This window comes from Ostrinia nubilalis, chromosome 8 (genome assembly GCF_963855985.1).
Source record: "Ostrinia nubilalis chromosome 8, ilOstNubi1.1, whole genome shotgun sequence".
Lineage (NCBI taxonomy): Eukaryota > Metazoa > Arthropoda > Insecta > Lepidoptera > Crambidae > Ostrinia > Ostrinia nubilalis.
In genome coordinates, this window is record NC_087095.1 from 9,376,311 (window position 1) to 9,393,323 (window position 17,013).

A 17,013-nucleotide genomic window follows, 5' to 3' on the forward strand; every position below is an offset into this window, starting at 1 on the left:
ATGTCATTTGTCTTGTCATTCGGTCATTACTGTCAGTTGTCACTGTCAAAAAAAGAATTTTGTTTGTGTGGTTTCCACTCTGATTTATTCTTTGTTTTCTGTTAAAAAGTCTTTCACAAGCTATTTTTGCATGCTTTCTTGAGTACGGTTAATCTTTTACTCATAAATAAAGGTGTTTTGAATTTCCTATAATAATTCCTGGCGTGGATAAGAGGAAATAATCGTCAAAATGGTCGGGCTAGATGCCGACATGAACCGGGATGACGAATGTGATAATATTGGTCTCGGGTGTGCTCTAGAGCACTTTTCCGAAGTAGAAGATGTAATAAACATGATAGATAATCTGAAAAATATCTATAATACGCCAGCAGTAGAAGTGGAATACGATAAATTGTACACTATACTGAAACAGTATTATGAACAGCCCCATCTACTTGATCCCCACTTAGATAAGATTTTGGGCAAGTTTTTGGAACTGATCAAAGATAAAGACTCTCCGTTTGAGCTGAAACATGCGACTTTTAACTACATGTACCAGATTATAAGAGTTAGAGGATATAAAGTGGTGATTAGACATTTGCCTCATGAGGTGAGTAATATTCTTCATCTTAAACATTAGTTTTGGTGTAGTTTAGCTTAAAGTGATGGACTACATTTGAGATTTTAGGTTTCAGACTTGCTAACAGTATTGACATACTTGGAGGCGCAAGATCCAAACGACAAAGAGACTTGGCGGAGCAGATTTGTGCTCCTGCTATGGCTCTCTATTGTGGTGATCATCCCATTTCATATGAGCAGACTAGATGGATTTGCTCCTGGACAGCCTGGTATGTGACATTCCTATTTTTTTTTTATTTCAAATAAAGAAATGATTTTATCTTGAAACTGCAATATAATTCTCACTGTATTCAAGTTCTACTGTGCATATTCAAGTATGTGTGTTACTATTTATGGTTTTAATGTAAATACATCTTTTGCAGATGCAGGAACATCCAAAAAACTTACAGTAATGGAAAGGATTTTTAACATATGCAAGACTTATGCCCTAAGCAGAGATTCATGTGCTGAAGCCAGTGCTTATTTAGCTTCTAAGTTTCTTATAAGGTAAAAGAACTCATAGACACTCAGATAAATAATGTTAAATATTAAACTTTACCTGCATACAAACGGCACCCACTGAAAATCAGTGTCTTGGCAGTAACATGCCAGGATGATACTAAGTGGGTGACCATTATTTTTTCTCTGTTGATGAATGTGCACTTTAAATAGCAGTAGTATTATTTCACTATTCTATGTTGTTACAGGTCAGATGTAAAGGAATTGTATATGGGTGCATTTTTTGACTGGGCCTGTGAGTTGCATTCCAATTTGAAAGAGGAGGAGACCATTCATTATGGAGTCCTGGCTGCCGTGGCAGCTGTGCTCAAACATGGCAAGAGGGATGATCTTCTGCCATTTGCAAGTAAACTACTTGAGTGGGTAACAACTCAAAACTACAAGCAACATAATGCTATGCTTGTCAGAAAGTATGGTGTCAAAATTGTGCAAAGAATAGGTAAGTCTTTCACCTTCTATAAATGTAGAGTAGAATGTTCAGAAGTCTTGTGACAATTATAACTGAAAGTATGATGACTGTTGAAACATTTGCGTCTGTGATGCTGTATGACAAATATGGGAAGATTCTCTAGGTGAAATACGAACAACAATCCTAAGGCTGGGTGCCTTATGTTTTGTGATTTAGGTGTGGCATAGTGTTTTAACCCACAGGTTTAACATTCCTGCGACCTCGCGTCGCCTCCTGGCGCTACACACGAGGCTCCCGCTCGCTGGCCGTGACGTTGGGCGGAGTGGCAGCTGCCGGCGACACTGAGCCCATCACGGCGCCCCCTGATGATGACGACCAGGATATTCCTCAAGAGGTACTTAATTTTAGTTACTAATCTCACCTGTAAATTTTTTCTATAGAAATTAAGCATCCAATGTTCTATACTTGTAAATAAACAAACTTGGAACTGAAAGTTTTTTACATTACAATGTCAAAACTCAAATCTAAAAAAAAATCAGGTTCTATGACTGGACAGTGTCTAACTTCATCCAGTTATAAGAAAAACAACTGTCCACTGCTGCTGGACAAAGGTCTCCCCGAAGGATTTCCATAACGCCCCCGACTAGGTAAACCGACGACCTGGTGAAGGTCGTGGGAAGTACCTGGATGCGAGCAGCACTGTAAAATACTAGCTACTATTAAGTAAGTATCAAATTCTCTTAGCAAATCTTCATATTTAGGTGTTTCTTCTGATTTCTTCAGTATATTGAAGTAGATGTTTTGTCCCTCCTCGCCTATGCAGTTCAGTAAAATGGCGGACTTTCTTTTTTCTGTGACTTTTTCCAAACCGGATGCCAATAGGAATACTGCTAATTGTTGCTTAAAATTTCTCCACCTCGTAAGCACGTCACCTACAGAGTCCATTTGAAGTGGTTGAGGCATTTTGAATTCGAGAGGAGTGCCCATTTCTTCGGTTTCTTGCAATGTTTCTTGCACGTCTTTGGAGTGGTTTTTCGTATCGTGATTTTCGTCAGTTTTCATAACTTCTTAATGGTTCTTGAAGCCGGCTGCGCCATCTATATATATAAAAGAAAGTCGTGTTAGTTACACCACTTATAACTCAAGAACGGCTGAACCGATTTAGCTGAAAATTGTCAGGGAGGTAGTTTAGAGCCAGGAGAAGGACATAGGATACTTTTTATCCCGTTCGAAATTAAAAAAAAGTCTGCTTATTTATTGCCATTAAGGCGGAACAAAGTTCGCCGGGTCAGCTAGTGTATTATATGTAGGTCTGATATTTAAATAAAATGCTGATGTTATTATTAACACTTGGGGTTTTATTCTTCTTATTACACCACAACTTGTACAACCAACAATGTCTGTCTTCCGCTTTTTCTTAATTGAGATTAAATATGGCCGCCGCAGTGTTGCCAACCATTACAGCTACTATTTCATATTATATCGGTGTAAATGCAGTCACGCTGCTTCTATGCTCCCAGTGCTTACGACTTTGTTATTATCCTTCAGGTGGAAGACGTAGTAGAGCTCCTTCTGTGTTCCCTTCGCGACGACGACACAGTGGTCCGGTGGTCGGCGGCCAAAGGCGTGGGCCGCATCGGCGCGCGACTACCCGCGTTGGCAGCGGCCGACGTGTGCGAGTGTGTACTAGGGTTGTTCGCGGAGAACGAGCGAGAGGCTGCCTGGCACGGTGGTTGTATGGCACTAGCTGAGCTGGGTAAGTTATTTTCTAAACATTAAATAATGATTTTGTACTTTTTGAACACTTCAGCAAAACTTGTGGTAAATTAAATGCATTGAACTCTATGCATTACAGCTCTTCTCCAAAATTTGGTAGGTTGGTAGGTTAGGTCACTTAGGTTTTAGGAGAAGCAACCGAAAACGTGCTGATAGAAAGAGACGGATACGACAAATAATTTTCAGCTACATAAGTCTCCTTCATGACGATCGGTCAAAAGAGAGATGCAGGTTATGGCGCGAGAGAGCTGATCTCCCCTGCCCTTTTGTCCCTGTGTCTGAGAGTCCTCCACCTGGACATGAGCTCCCCTGGCTTACCTGGAAGTCTTTAAATAGACTTCGGACGCAGGTTGGCCGTAGTAAGGACAATCTGGTCAGGTGGGGATTCTTGGATGGCTTAAACATGGAGTGCAGGTGCGGTTTTGTTCCCCAGTCGATGAAGCACCTGATGTCATGCCCTGAGTGCCCAAGCAACTGCACTCAGGAAGATTTGATGAGTGCTACTGACAACGCCACTCTTGTGGCGGAGTTTTGGGCTGACACTGTAGGTTTGTTGTCTACACGAAAAGAAGAAGAAGCTACATAAGTAGCTCCTAGCTCCGCCCCAATTTGTAACCCCGCCCCTATTCACACTCCGCTTAATACCTCATTTCTCACCCGCAGCTCGGCGCGGCCTGCTAACCCCGCAGCAAGTAGGCGCGGGAATATCCGCAGTAGTGGCGGCACTAGCGCGGGACGAGCCGCGGGCGTCTTGCGGCAGCGGCGGCGGAGGGCGCGCGGCGCGGGACTCCGCGTGTCACGCCGCGTGGGCCTTCGCACGGGCCTATGACGCGCTAGCGCTAGCGCCGCATGCGACTACGTTGGCTAATGCGCTGATTGCTACCGCGTGTTTTGATAGAGAGGTACGTTTTACGGCACTTGCTGATTAACTCCCTGACAGATAATTAGATCTGCCAGATATCTTTTTTTGGAACTGTAAAATCTAGTTGTATTTTTATCTGATTGATTCGTTCTCAATCAGGCTATTAACAAGTGGCCAATATGATTGCTGACAAAGCCAGAGGTTTCACAATTTTATCTCATATTTTGCAAGTCGGTCAGTTTTTATTATGGCCAATTATTGAAAATCTACATTCTTATGGCACAGTAATCATGAAAATAGATTAAAAAAATGTGCCAAAAAGTGCCTTAAGGCTTGGTATTTCTGCTAAAGTAGGTATTTCGCGCTGTCAAAATCTGCGCGCGCAATACTTCGCCGAAGACAGCGCGCCAAAGAGCTCTCGCGGCTACACAGTATAGAAATACGCAGTTGGTTAGGTTAGGTTGACTTCCTTCCGTTCAAGCGTCACACTCACAGCACTTTCTAATACAAATCATATCCAAGTGATACAAATTAAAACAACTTTCAAAATTTTTGGGAATATATTTTAGAATCTAATAAATATAGAAATAACTGCCAAAGTAAACACGGTTCAAAGAGGCATGGCGTCACCCAACCTTCCGGAAGTTCCGCGCCGGCTAAAAGAATTTCAAGATTACGTCACCCGACCTATCGGTAGATCCTCGGGAGCTTGAGCGATTGGAAAAACATTTTATGATCAGTTACTCGTAGTAGCGATTATTTAGAGCTTGGATAATAAATTATAGTTGTTGCAATTCACAAAGCTTAATTTGCATGTGGTTAATTACATTAATCAGTACACGCATCAATTTTGTTCAGTCTTTTTGTTTGTTAATAAATAAAAATATCATACTACATACTAAAATTGCATACATATTTGTTTGTATTGGTCTGGGTGTTTTCTTTCCATAATTTATGTATAACGTATGTACGGGGCTCTGTATCGAAAATCACTATGAGCAATAAGCATCACACACTGTTACCTGGAGTGCATTACCGCAGCAAAATTTTTATAAATTTTGTGCTTTAGAGAGTCGAGAGTATAGCAGATAATTAGTCCATCGTGAGCAGAAAGTCCACTAATAGCAAAATTCGTTCAAATTATAGTTTTAAAGTTATTGGCTAGAAGATTCTTTTATCTTGCAGCTTAGACCTTTAGCTACAGACAGACCTTAGACAGTATTTTTGAAACATTCTTACGCATGGTGGAGGAAGGGACGCTCTAGAGCAGTGGTTCTTAACCGGTGGTCCGCGGACCACTGGTGGTCCCTGGAGGCATTCCAAGTGGTCCACGATGTGCACTTGCACATCTTGGTCAAAACCACTTTTAACTGATTTTTGCAGTCAAACTGGTTTTGACCGATTATGAGGTGGTCCCTGACAAGACAGAAATTTGGTAAAATGGTCCCTCATGACTTAAAGGTTAAGAACCACTGCTCTAGAGACTCAAAACTACAAGGATACACATGAACTCCAGTTTTAAATCCGTTGATATCTGCTGCATCTGCCATGTTTTTGGCTATAAGATTCTTCTATCTTACGGCTTAGACCTTTAGCTACAGACCTTAGACAGTATTTTTTTGAAAATTCTTACGCATGGTGGAGGAAGGGACGCTCTAGACACTTAAGTCTACAAGGAGTCATATGAACTCCAGTTTTAAATCCGTTGACATCTGCTGCATCTGCCATCTTTTTGGGTAGAAGATTCTTCCATCTTGCAGCTTAGACCTTTAGCTACAGACCTTAGACAGTATTTTTGAAACATTCTTACGCATGGTGGAGGAAGGGACGCTCTAGAGACTCAAGTCTACAAGGAGTCATATGAACTCCAGTTTTAAATCCGTTAACATCTGCTGCATCTGCCATCTTTTTGGCTAGAAGATTCTTCTATCTTACAGCTTAGACCTTTAGCTACAGACCTTAGACAGTATTTTTTATTATTTATTTGTGTCAGTGTGCTCTTCTAAAGAGTGTAAGACGATTGTATGTAGGTACTATTAAAATGTAATTTTAACTCATTGGTTTTGTCTCATATTTGAGGAATGTAATATGTATCATGAGTAGAGTCTTCGTTTAAAAGGATGCGAACGATTAAATTTCAATAGGTAGACAAAATTTATAATTCTTAATTATCAAAAATTTAAGCTTTCTCCAGTAACACTGATATTATTATACTGTGACTCATCAAAGTCATCATTGTCAAAAATATTGACAAATCGCGAACTGTCACGGCCAAAAAACTGACACGCGTCCGTCCTCCGTAAGCGCCACCGCGCGACTGATTGAGATTGTCCAAGCCGTCATGGACGATTTTTTCCACATTTTTTAACATAGTAACTAAATAAGACGCAATATAAAAATTTCATCCGTTAAAAGCCCTCAAGTTATTTCTGAACTTTAGTTTAGTAAAAGATTTAGAATCTCAAATCGCTTATTTTAAAAATAAAACCATAAATAGAAAACGAATAGAGGTAACTTTGGGAATATATTCTATCGAGTCAACTTCATCAAATCGTGTTTCCATCCGTTAATAGCCCTAGAAAATATCCTCAACTATGCCCAATAAAAATCTTAGCCTTTAATTTTACTGTTTAGTACCTCAAAAATTAAAAATGAAAACCTCATTTTCGCCATTTTCTCTGCTACCCGGCCTTAAGTAACTCTAATATTTGTACCTTGCAAGTATATCGGGGGAAGAATATCCTAAGGCATTAAGTTTCTGTTCAATGACATTTCATGTTAGAAAATGTGAGAACAACGCTGCAATAACACTTTGTTCTCTTATCAGATAAACTGTCGCCGCGCTGCCTCAGCGGCGTACCAAGAGAACGTCGGTCGTCACGGCATGTTCCCCCATGGAATAGACGTCCTAATCACCGCTGACTTCCAGTCCGTTGGGCCCAGAAACAACGCGTACTTAGTCATCGCACCGACAGTGGCGTCCTACCCTGAGTACACACAGCCGCTAGTGGATCACCTGGTCGACTTGAAAGTCGAACATTGGGACTGTGCGATCAGAGAAATTGCGGCGAAGGCGCTGAATAAACTTACTTTCAAGGTATTATTTCGTCATTGTATTTTAACGCGAACGCAAAAAATGGTAACACACATCTGAACTTGGCTTTACCAGTAAGCTTATGTTTCTTGATTAAACTTTTTATTTCAGCATAAAAACTTTTCTGTCAGGCCATCAGCAAAATTCTTTTTCTAAAAAAAAGTCACATTTGTCACCAGTGACAATCTATCATTTTATTTTTAGCGTTAGCTAGGTTAGGCATTTTTTATGTTTATTTTTATTAAAGTGTATTAGTTTTAATACACCACAACACCTCATTTATGATTTGAACTGCATTGTTTACTTGAAAATGTCTAAAGTAAGTTTGTCTGTTTTTTTTTATATTTTTTTGCATACAAGTTATGTTCGTCGAGGTTCGTATTAATTTCTTCTATTTGCTTCAGATTCCTGAGTATGTGGCTACGGTAATCTTACCAAAACTCGTCGTGAAGACTGAGTCAATCGATTTGAACGTACGTCACGGCGCTATACTTGCAATCGGGGAAGTCATTTACGCCCTGTCGCAAGTCAAATTGTCCGACGGTATGTACACTTTGATAAGGTCCAGTTTCCATCAAAGCGGAAATGAGCGGATATGTGTTTTGAATAAGCAGTCAGATATCGGAACCAAAGCTAATCGGAGAGGAGATATGGAACTAATGATATCTGATTGGTTATTCAAAACACAAAAACGTGGAAACTGCTGATTTCTGTCCTATTTTTTGTGTGATCATTTGTCTGTATCAAAATTGTTTCTCTAATATAAATAAATAAACAACTCTCGTATCCTCTCCTCCCCGTTTCAATGAAAACCGGGCCTTACTCAGCTATGTATTTCAGACTTTTAAGGAATGCGAAAACATTTAATTGAATTTTGTGATGTTACAGGCAAGACCGCAGATTCGCTGATATCCCAAGACATATCGGAGTCCGTCCGTTCGCTTGTGACGCGGCTGCGTCAGCGGCAGCAGTTCCGAGGTCTGGGCGGCGAGCTCATGCGCCAGGCCTGCTGCCAGTGCATCAGCGCGCTCGCGCGAGCCGCCGCGCCCTACCACGCTTCTGCTACCATAGGTTCGTTCGTTCGTTCGTTTCAGCCAAATGACGTCCACTGCTGGACAAAGGTGTCCTCCAAGGTTTTCCACAATGCACGGTCCTGCGCTGCCCGCATCCAGGCTCTTCCCGCGACCTTTACCAGATCGTCGGTCCACCTAGTAGGAGGCCTGCCCACGCTACGTCTTCCAGCCCGTGGTCGCCACTCAAGAACTTTTCTGCCCCAACGGCCATCGTCCGTTGACATGAACATGGACAAGACAAAAATCATGTCTAATGTCCGTGTCGCACCCACTCCTTTGAAGGTTGGAGACTCTACACTCGAAGTTATTGACAATTATGTATACCTGGGACAAACAGTCCAGTTAGGTAGGGCCAACTTCGAGAAAGAGGTCAATCGTCGAATCCAACTCGGCTGGGCAGCGTTTGGGAAGCTACGCAATATACTCACGTCCTAAATACCGCAGTGTCTCAAGACAAAAGTCTTCGAGCAGTATGTGTTTCCAGTGCTGATATATGGATCTGAAACGTGGTCGCTTACTATGGGCCTCATAAGAAGGCTCAAGGTCACCCAAAGGGCGATGGAGCGGGCCATGTTTCGAGTTTCCCAGCGTGATCGAATCAGAAATGAGGAGATCCGCAGGAGAACCAAAGTGACCGACATAGCTCGCAGAATTGCTAAAATCAAGTGGCAGTGGGCGGGGCACATAGCTCGTACCATAGGTACTTACGGGGACCTAAGAAAATTGAGGCCCAATATTTTGAGCTCAAGAATAGGTCATACATTCTGCACGAAATTTCGTTTTACTTAATAGACTAACATTGTAAAACTGAAGAGCTTCTTTCTCTGGTTGAACGCGCTAATCACAGGAACTAATGGTCCGATTTGAAAAATCGTTTTTGTTGGATATCGAGGAAAACTTTAGGCTATATAAAATCACGCTACGTACGACCAATAGGAATGGAACAGCAATGAAAAATGTTGCGAAGACGGATTCAGTTCAAAAAATTTTACATACGTTCTGTGTGAAACTGGTTTTGTAAGAAATGAAAACTGTTTACACTTGCACACTAAATGACAATTTTACTCTTTCCAGACGAATGGCTAAACTTGCTCGAAGAATGTCTCTCACACGAGGTGCAAGCTATACGCGAGAAGGCAATAATTGCGCTGCCTCTAGTGTTCGACCAGTACTTGCGTGACGACAACCTGATGTACGGAGACAAGACTGCGAAGGAGAAGCGAAAGGAGCTGATCGAAAAGTACTGCGAGCAGTTGAGAAGCTCTTCTGTCAATGGTCTTGTGCTGAGGATGGGATTCTCTCGGGCTGTAGGTTGGTAATCGTTTTTCCCGCCTTTCTTTTCGCGCTTATAATTTTATAGAACGAATACAACACTACACCTTACGAGAGATATTTCAATGAGGGGAATAAAAGATCCGCTAGATGGCGGGACGTGGATGTGGGGTCTGACTGCTGCGTGATTGGTGGATTTTGACATATCTGTCAATGTCATGTAACCAATCATGCAGCATTTGGACCTCGCGTCTACGTATTGCCATCTGGCGGATTTTTCATTCGCGAAAACCCTCATTGAGGTCTTCTCATTTTTTACTGTAAAAACGAAGAAGTAACTTTCTTGCTGGCCAGATGCGTGGTCCAGTAGTTAGGTGGTATGCGGCCTTCACTATTTATTTCTTATCAAAATTAAATATTGCCCGTCAAAAGACAAACAAACTAAAATCTGTTCACTTATACTTTAGTTTAGTTCATATACAAAATAATTCTTGCAGGTTCATTGCCAAAATTCGTGCTAGCCGAGCATCAAGAACTGATAATACATTCCCTTATCGAGTGTACCAGAGTCACTGAAGGTACACAAAAGTGGGCCGAAGGTCGTCGGGACGCGGTGTCAGGTTTAACCGATGTGTGTCAGACGCAGGGCATAGTGGGCGGCGTGGAGAAATACGCCGGAAAGATTGTTGGGGCGCTTTTGGAATGTCTGGCAGAGTATACTATTGATATGAGGGGCGATATTGGCGCGTGGGTCAGGGAAGCCAGTATGACTGGTAAGTTTTAGTTTAAATAATCAATAACAAAAATGTTAAATTTAAATTCGTACTTGAAAATCGTAATGCTAATAACCTTTACATTTCTCTTTTTTTATGACGTTGACGTTGTAACTACTTGATGCAGTCATCTTTTTTTCTTTCATTATTTTTTTCTTTACTTTCTTTCTTCATATTTAGGCGAAAATTATCGTGCATGAAATTCATTCTATTAAATGTTTGCTTCTTATTTTAACTAATATAAGTTTCCCAATTCAGGATTGCTATCTATCTGCCGCCAATGCGCCGTAGAAGCTCCTCACTTGAACTCGCCAGAGATCATAAAGAACATAATGTGCGGAATAGCTCAGCAAGCTGTTGAGAAAATCGACAGGACTAGGGCTCATGCCGGGAGGATCTTTACTTCTTTAATTTATAAGTAAGTTATTAACCTCTGTAGGTAAAGGTACCATACAATACTTAAATTCACACCAACTCAATATGTGCCACCTACTTTTTCGATTTAATGCCTTAATTAGTATGTATATGTAATAACAAAATTGTACCATGTTTTTTGCAAATAAATATTTATTATTATTATTATAATTAATGTATTAGAATCATTTAAGGTCCACCCAGACTACAGTCTTTGTCAGCCTGTAGTTTGGTCGGGCTGTTATGAACATAATAATATATTGATAATTTTTTATTAGTCTATACTTACTGTGATACGATTTGTGAAAAAGTTCACGCCCTTTCGTAACTTTATATCTAAACGGACTTATATTCCACCAACTACATTTATTCGCAGTGACCCAATCATCACAAACATTCCGCAACACGACGCACTCAAGCGCATATTCCCCTCCGAGGAGGTCGAACTGAAACCGAAAGAGCCCGAAGATGAAGCCGAACAAGCCACGAGCGAGAACTCCAATGTAGTACTGTGGTTGTTCCCCGGACATACTATGCCGAGATTCGTACAGCTTCTGACATACGATGAGTATAGGTATAACGTCATCAAAGGCCTGATCGTGAGTGGAGGGGAGTTGACTGAAAGCTTGGTAAGTAATTTCGTAGATTTATTATTATTTATTTTCATCTACGATTATTCTTGTTCAATCTGAAAAATACAACACTCGCAGTGAAGATAGTTTTAAAAACGGTGTCAGTTATTATATCTGTAGAAACTTTGCCATTAAAAATTACAATATTTTCAAAATCTTTTGACTATATCCTACCTTGTTACAAATTAAATTAAAGAAAGTTTAATTTAAAGTTACAAATCTATTTTGTTTTTCAGGTAAAACACACGACGCAATCTCTCTACGCATATCTAAATACTCTACATGACAACAAAGCTATGTTGAAATCAATCTGTGATACTATCATCAAAGTGTTTGCTGACAATTTGCACGTGAAGAGAATCACTGGACCTATATTTAATTTCTTAGATAGGCTGCTAAGTTCAGGTACGACAATCTTCATACTTTTATACTATTTACCTACTTGAAACCTGGAAGTGATGAAAAGTGTAATGTGTGTTTGGTATTTTAGGTTCAATAGGCCCTATATTAGAAGACCCAGAGTCGACTTTCGCAATGGACGTGTTAAAATACTTGCAATTAGAACTTAGGGGTGGAAAGAATATCTACAAACTGTTGGATTCCATCAACGTTCTGTGTCAACTTATTCAGGTATTATTATCACATCATTTGGCAGCCGTTATAGATGCTAAATGGATCTTAATAGCTATTACTATTGCTATTCAATGATGCGAACATTTTTAAATCGTGGCTATGCTCACTCCCGCGCGCCGCGGCGCTTGCAAAGAATAAAATATCTTTTCCATAAATTAAATTCAAATTGTATGTAAATCCTTAGGTGGGCGGTTCCGTCAGCAGCAAGTCGCTCGGTCAGCTAGTGATCTACCTGTGCTACGCGGACCGCTACGTGCGGCGCTGCGCTGCCGCGCGTCTCTACGAGGCGCTGACGCTCTACGGCGACGTGTGTTCCGCACCCGCTGACAACATCGATCAGGTCAGCTACGTAGTTATATCTGATGTGTAGGTATTCTTAGGTAGGTGGTTCCGTCAGCAGCAAATCCCTACGTCAAGTTGTGACGCTCTGCGGTGTCTTTACTTTCCCGCTGACAGCATCGAGCCATCGACCATGTCAGCTGCGTTGTTATAAAATGTTAAGTATGTAGGTATCCTTAGGTAGGCAGTGCCGTCAGTATCAAATCGTTAGGTCAGCTCATCATTTATACCGGTACTACCTGTGGTACTACGCAGACTGCTAAGTGAAGCTACATCGACGCTTTGTGGCTGCTGACAACATTGAGCAGATCAGTTATGTAGCATTCTCTAGTCATTAGAGTCTAATTTGTATTATGTATGTGGGTGATTGCGTCAGCAGCAAGTCCTTAGGTCAGCTCGAGACATCCGTCCCGTTTACACATTCACAATGTTTTAACCGTTTTAATAGTTATAGAGTTTTTTAAATTGTTTTAGAGTTTATACTCGTAATATAGGGAATCCATATTGTCATTGCCTGATATCCGGATAAAGGCATTTGGCATTGCGTAATCAAAATGTAGGCTATCCCGGCGGTTATCTGGAGATACAGTAAAAATCTGAAATTCCGTTTATGGAGAATTATATCAATTTATTTACATAATTTATCTTTTGGCTAATAAAGTCAACTACTAACTACAGGAATGGTTTGAAATATAACAAATAACATAAATAATTTAATTAATCCTTGTTGTGGCAAAACGTGACCACAATCTGTTTCTTTTTTTTTTTGATAATTCAGTAATATCGTCCACATGACATTAGTTACATAACAGTAGCTAATTAAATTATGTGTGAAGTGTGACCGTTAACGACTAGCATCATCACGAACTCACGACCAACGCTACCGAAAGCAAAACAATCATTCGTCACGCGCCGATTTGATGATCGTCACACTTTTGTTTCCGCGTGGCGTTTAGTTTATTATAAAAACGTTATAATAATACATAACTGTGTTATTCAATTTTAAAGAGGCAAATGGACTTACTTAAGTGAACTAGATATTTAGGTTTGCAAAAACTTCTGACAGTAGATTACTTCTAGTTTCAACTCCGTTTTATAAATAAATCGTATCAATAGATAAGTCTAGGTATGACATATTTCTTACGTACTTCAATATGACCTTCATTGAATATTGCATATTGAATATTATTTTAGTAAGAAATACTAAAGTAGTTATTTGTTCTAGATAATGTCCATACTCGCGGAAACGGATTGGGAAAAGGACGTAGCTGAACTGAGGCCGATTAGAAACGACCTTTGCGATCTGATGAACATCAAAAGGCCAGTAATGAAACAGAAGACTCCATCGTAATCGAAAATGTATTACCATACGGCTTTAACCTTCCCGCAAGACGTCTAATCGACGTTTTAGTTGCTGCTTAGTGCCTTATTGAAATTATTTTTTTATGTGTAACGCACAGAATATTAGAGCATTTTAATACTCGTAATAACGCCGTAACGTGAAACGAATCTCTAGAATCGTGTGAATGCGTCCAGTCAAGGCTGGAGCCTTGTATGTAACTAACAGATATTCACATATTTTAGCTCTATAATGTATTTTTTGTATTTATTCAATGAAATGAACTCTGCGAAAAGCATTTATGTTAACTCTACATAATAAAACTTATTTATACTAATCTCTTTCTTTTTATTCGTACATCTAAAACTTAAAATCAAGAACACTTGTATTTCTAATAAATAAAAACTAGTACAATACTTATAATCAAAGTACACAGTGACAACAGTCTCTTATTAAACCAATATTCACCCATTTAAAGGAAATCGTTACATTTCTATTGTTGGAGTGATATGCTTACGGAAATGCAACACACGACACATCAGCCAAGTAACTGAAGTTGGGCGGGTTCCTGTGGCGCCTCTGCGATCAGATTCGCCCAGAAAGTGCCGTAGTTCTTCAAAACGGTTCCCCTGCAAAAAAGTTGAAAGCATTTTTTAATATTCCATGACGTAACTGAAAAAATATGTGGCTAAAAATCATTTTTTTTGTACGATCTGCGTCCGTGCTCAAGTTGGGGATATCTCAGTAAAATAATGCTATACAGGTGTCTCAAAAATAGTACTTCACACTGACACCGGAGGTAGCTGAATTAGCTGAGCCTCAGATGTTCGGAACACAAGCCTAGCCTCACATGTCGCTGACTGGTCTACGGCTTTGTCTACGGTTTCCCTCCGAAGAAACGCGCAAAAAGAAAGCAATGTATCTTCAAATTACGTAATTAACTGAAGCACATCCAAGGTCGAGGTAAAGTGCTCATGACGGCTAATTGGCCTTGCACAACTTGCATCAATACTTTGAGTGAAAGGATTTGCGCTAATGACAGACTTTAAGACGCGACTCACGGGTCAACGCCCTTATTAAGTCTGACTGAATTTAGCCCATTAGCAGCGATTAGCCAAAATCAAAATGAAACACTCGTCGAGGAAATCATGGCATCTAGCTGCCTTTCGAACCACGAAAATAATACCACAGTTAACAATAACTGATTTTCTTTTATCCTGTGGGTTTTGGGCATTCCAACTTGCAACGCCCTAACCAAACGCTACTAAAAGATCACCTGCACATAATGTAGTGATGTTACGCTATGTGAATCGTACCAAGAACCTCTTGAGTCGAAAGAGTCAGACCGTGAAGGGTGGATCCCCTCCCCCGCACATAATAGCTATTGGATAGTAGTTTCATATCTGTGGTCTAATTATAATGTTCACTGACTCGTGAATAAAGTGAACTGACGTGAAGTACACTCTGCCTTGCGAGTTAGCTGGTCCCTTCCATACGAGGGTCGCCCGGGTCTTCTCCCGCGGGTCAGCGTGGGTGATGGCTGCACACTCAGGATGAATGGTAGTATTTGGCGCCTGCTCCCATGAACCCAGCCATTCGTCAGTTTCCACGGATCTAGCTTGGATGAAGAAACCTTTGAAAGGCTCCACTCCTTCTATTGTAACTGGAATAGACGAAGGTTCAGATGAGATAATTATGAGACGTAAAAGTACTTAATTAGATATTTCCAAAATCAACAAACTTCTGGGACGCCTGAAGGACATCTCACTACCGTCTCATAAATATTTTTGGGGCTTTGTCTTCCATATCGGCAGATCGCTTTGAATTATAGAGATGGATAGAAAACTTGCATTGCGACTACAAAACATACTTCTAAGTTCGCCACCCCATAACCTTGAGAGATATTTACGTAAAAAGCGTGAGAATTTATACTTTTTGTTGCGTTTTACAACGATAACAATAAAGCTGGGACTGGACAGGAAGGGTTGCTTCGATTCATTCATCCTTTAAGTACAAAAATAACTTTTATTCAATATTGTTTACCAGACAGTTCAATACTTAAACCGGTCTAGTTGGCTTAAGCTGTCTGACCTACAATACCATGAGTGTAGGGCTTGCGCAATACAACTTGTGTGGACCACATACACTCTAAGGGCGGATGTGCTTTGCTATTACGCACTCGTTGCTACAGATTTTATCAATGGCGTCCAGTTAGCATAGTAAGATTCGAACCGATTGATAACTTTGATTCGCCTTGTGGCATTCATTGCGTGTTTTTATCAATGAGTTGATCACGTGAACAAACATAAGGGAATACCCGTACGTCTGTAAGTTTTCTTTTTAAAAAATCCATTCCTTGGCAAAAGAAAAGCAAACATTCAAGTGTGAATCAACATTCAAGAAAATTTTCAAGCCTGTATAATAACATTTTCGAGCATCGTTTGACAATACGGGCTTTGGTTTTTTTAGTTAGAGCTTCGTATTTTTTTAGTTAATTAGGTAAAGTACCCTGTTGCGAATTTTTGTTCCAATACTTCCAATAAACTTATGGGTATAGCTTTTAAATAAGTTTCAATAATGTTATAAACTCCTATTGATAATATCTAGATTAGTAGAAGAAGGAGTCTATAATGCTTCACATTTATTTACGAGAAGATTCCTTAACGGTTGTGGATGCATCAGGGATTATCTCATCCGTATGTTATCAACCACTTTTACCTGTAATTGGAGTGTTAGGTCCATAAGCCGATGAAGAAGCCACAACCCTATAGGGCAGGGTGGTTAGCGGCTGCGACCGATGCTGCCCGTGGTTCGGCTGGTTAGGACGATCCTTCACGCACGCGTCCACTGGCGCACCATCCGGGAAACTCTGCACTCCCCAACACAGAACTAACACCACAAACAATTTAGATAGCATACTGTTTAGATCAAGTAATTTTTGGTAACCGACGGTTAATACACTCGATAGTAGACTGCGCGCGAGACCGCGGCGCCGCTCGCTTTTGTAAGCCCGCTTCGAAAGGACCAACATTTGAAACGAGTTGACAGATCAATTAATGTTTGCTCGGCGGTTTAGGCGTGCCGAAACAGTATGTGTATGTTGCGCAAATGTGTAACTACCTCAATGTAATATGAAGTGCACTTTATAATACCAGAAACGTCTGTGGGTGTATTTACAACTTGTTTCTTTATAGTCGCAGGATGTCAAAATTGCATTGCAATAAATTAAGTCGAATTGAAAACAAAAACTGTATTAACTCAAACAAAAATAAGTAAGATAA

The 17,013-nt window shown here is 40.3% G+C and overlaps 2 protein-coding genes across 2 annotated transcripts; one reads left to right on the top strand and one right to left on the bottom strand.

Moving 5' to 3' along the window:
• Positions 1-37: 37 nt before the first annotated feature.
• On the top strand, positions 38-13,949 carry LOC135073877 (tubulin-specific chaperone D). Its single transcript, XM_063968102.1, has 18 exons — positions 38-589; positions 668-827; positions 981-1,104; positions 1,305-1,555; positions 1,768-1,919; positions 3,074-3,281; positions 3,965-4,203; positions 6,991-7,260; positions 7,662-7,800; positions 8,146-8,328; positions 9,405-9,641; positions 10,100-10,375; positions 10,634-10,793; positions 11,166-11,418; positions 11,658-11,826; positions 11,912-12,051; positions 12,239-12,394; positions 13,619-13,949. The coding sequence occupies exons 1-18, from the start codon at positions 230-232 to the stop codon at positions 13,742-13,744; spliced, it is 3,603 nt and encodes a 1,200-aa protein (XP_063824172.1). The 5' UTR covers positions 38-229; the 3' UTR covers positions 13,745-13,949.
• A 33-nt stretch (positions 13,950-13,982) lies between these two features.
• LOC135073899 (putative defense protein 3) lies at positions 13,983-16,988 on the bottom strand. Its single transcript, XM_063968147.1, has 3 exons — positions 16,451-16,988; positions 15,185-15,395; positions 13,983-14,361 (listed from the first exon to the last, which is right to left on the bottom strand). Exons 1-3 carry the CDS (start codon positions 16,761-16,763, stop codon positions 14,271-14,273), a joined length of 615 nt encoding a protein of 204 aa, XP_063824217.1. The 5' UTR covers positions 16,764-16,988; the 3' UTR covers positions 13,983-14,270.
• Positions 16,989-17,013: the final 25 nt, after the last annotated feature.

Coding starts and splice junctions, on each gene's coding strand:
- LOC135073899 (XM_063968147.1), bottom strand. CDS start 16,763: ATGTTGGTCCTTTCGAAGCGGGCTTACAAAAGCGAGCGGCGCCGCGGT. Junction 15,396..16,450: donor ACCTAACACTCCAATTACAG/GTAAAAGTGGTT, acceptor CGTCTATTCCAG/TTACAATAGAAGGAGTGGAG. Junction 14,362..15,184: donor CAAGGCAGAGTGTACTTCAC/GTCAGTTCACTT, acceptor ACTTTTTTGCAG/GGGAACCGTTTTGAAGAACT.
- LOC135073877 (XM_063968102.1), top strand. CDS start 230: ATGGTCGGGCTAGATGCCGACATGAACCGGGATGACGAATGTGATAAT. Junction 1,105..1,304: donor GCTTCTAAGTTTCTTATAAG/GTAAAAGAACTC, acceptor ATGTTGTTACAG/GTCAGATGTAAAGGAATTGT. Junction 1,920..3,073: donor ACCAGGATATTCCTCAAGAG/GTACTTAATTTT, acceptor ATTATCCTTCAG/GTGGAAGACGTAGTAGAGCT.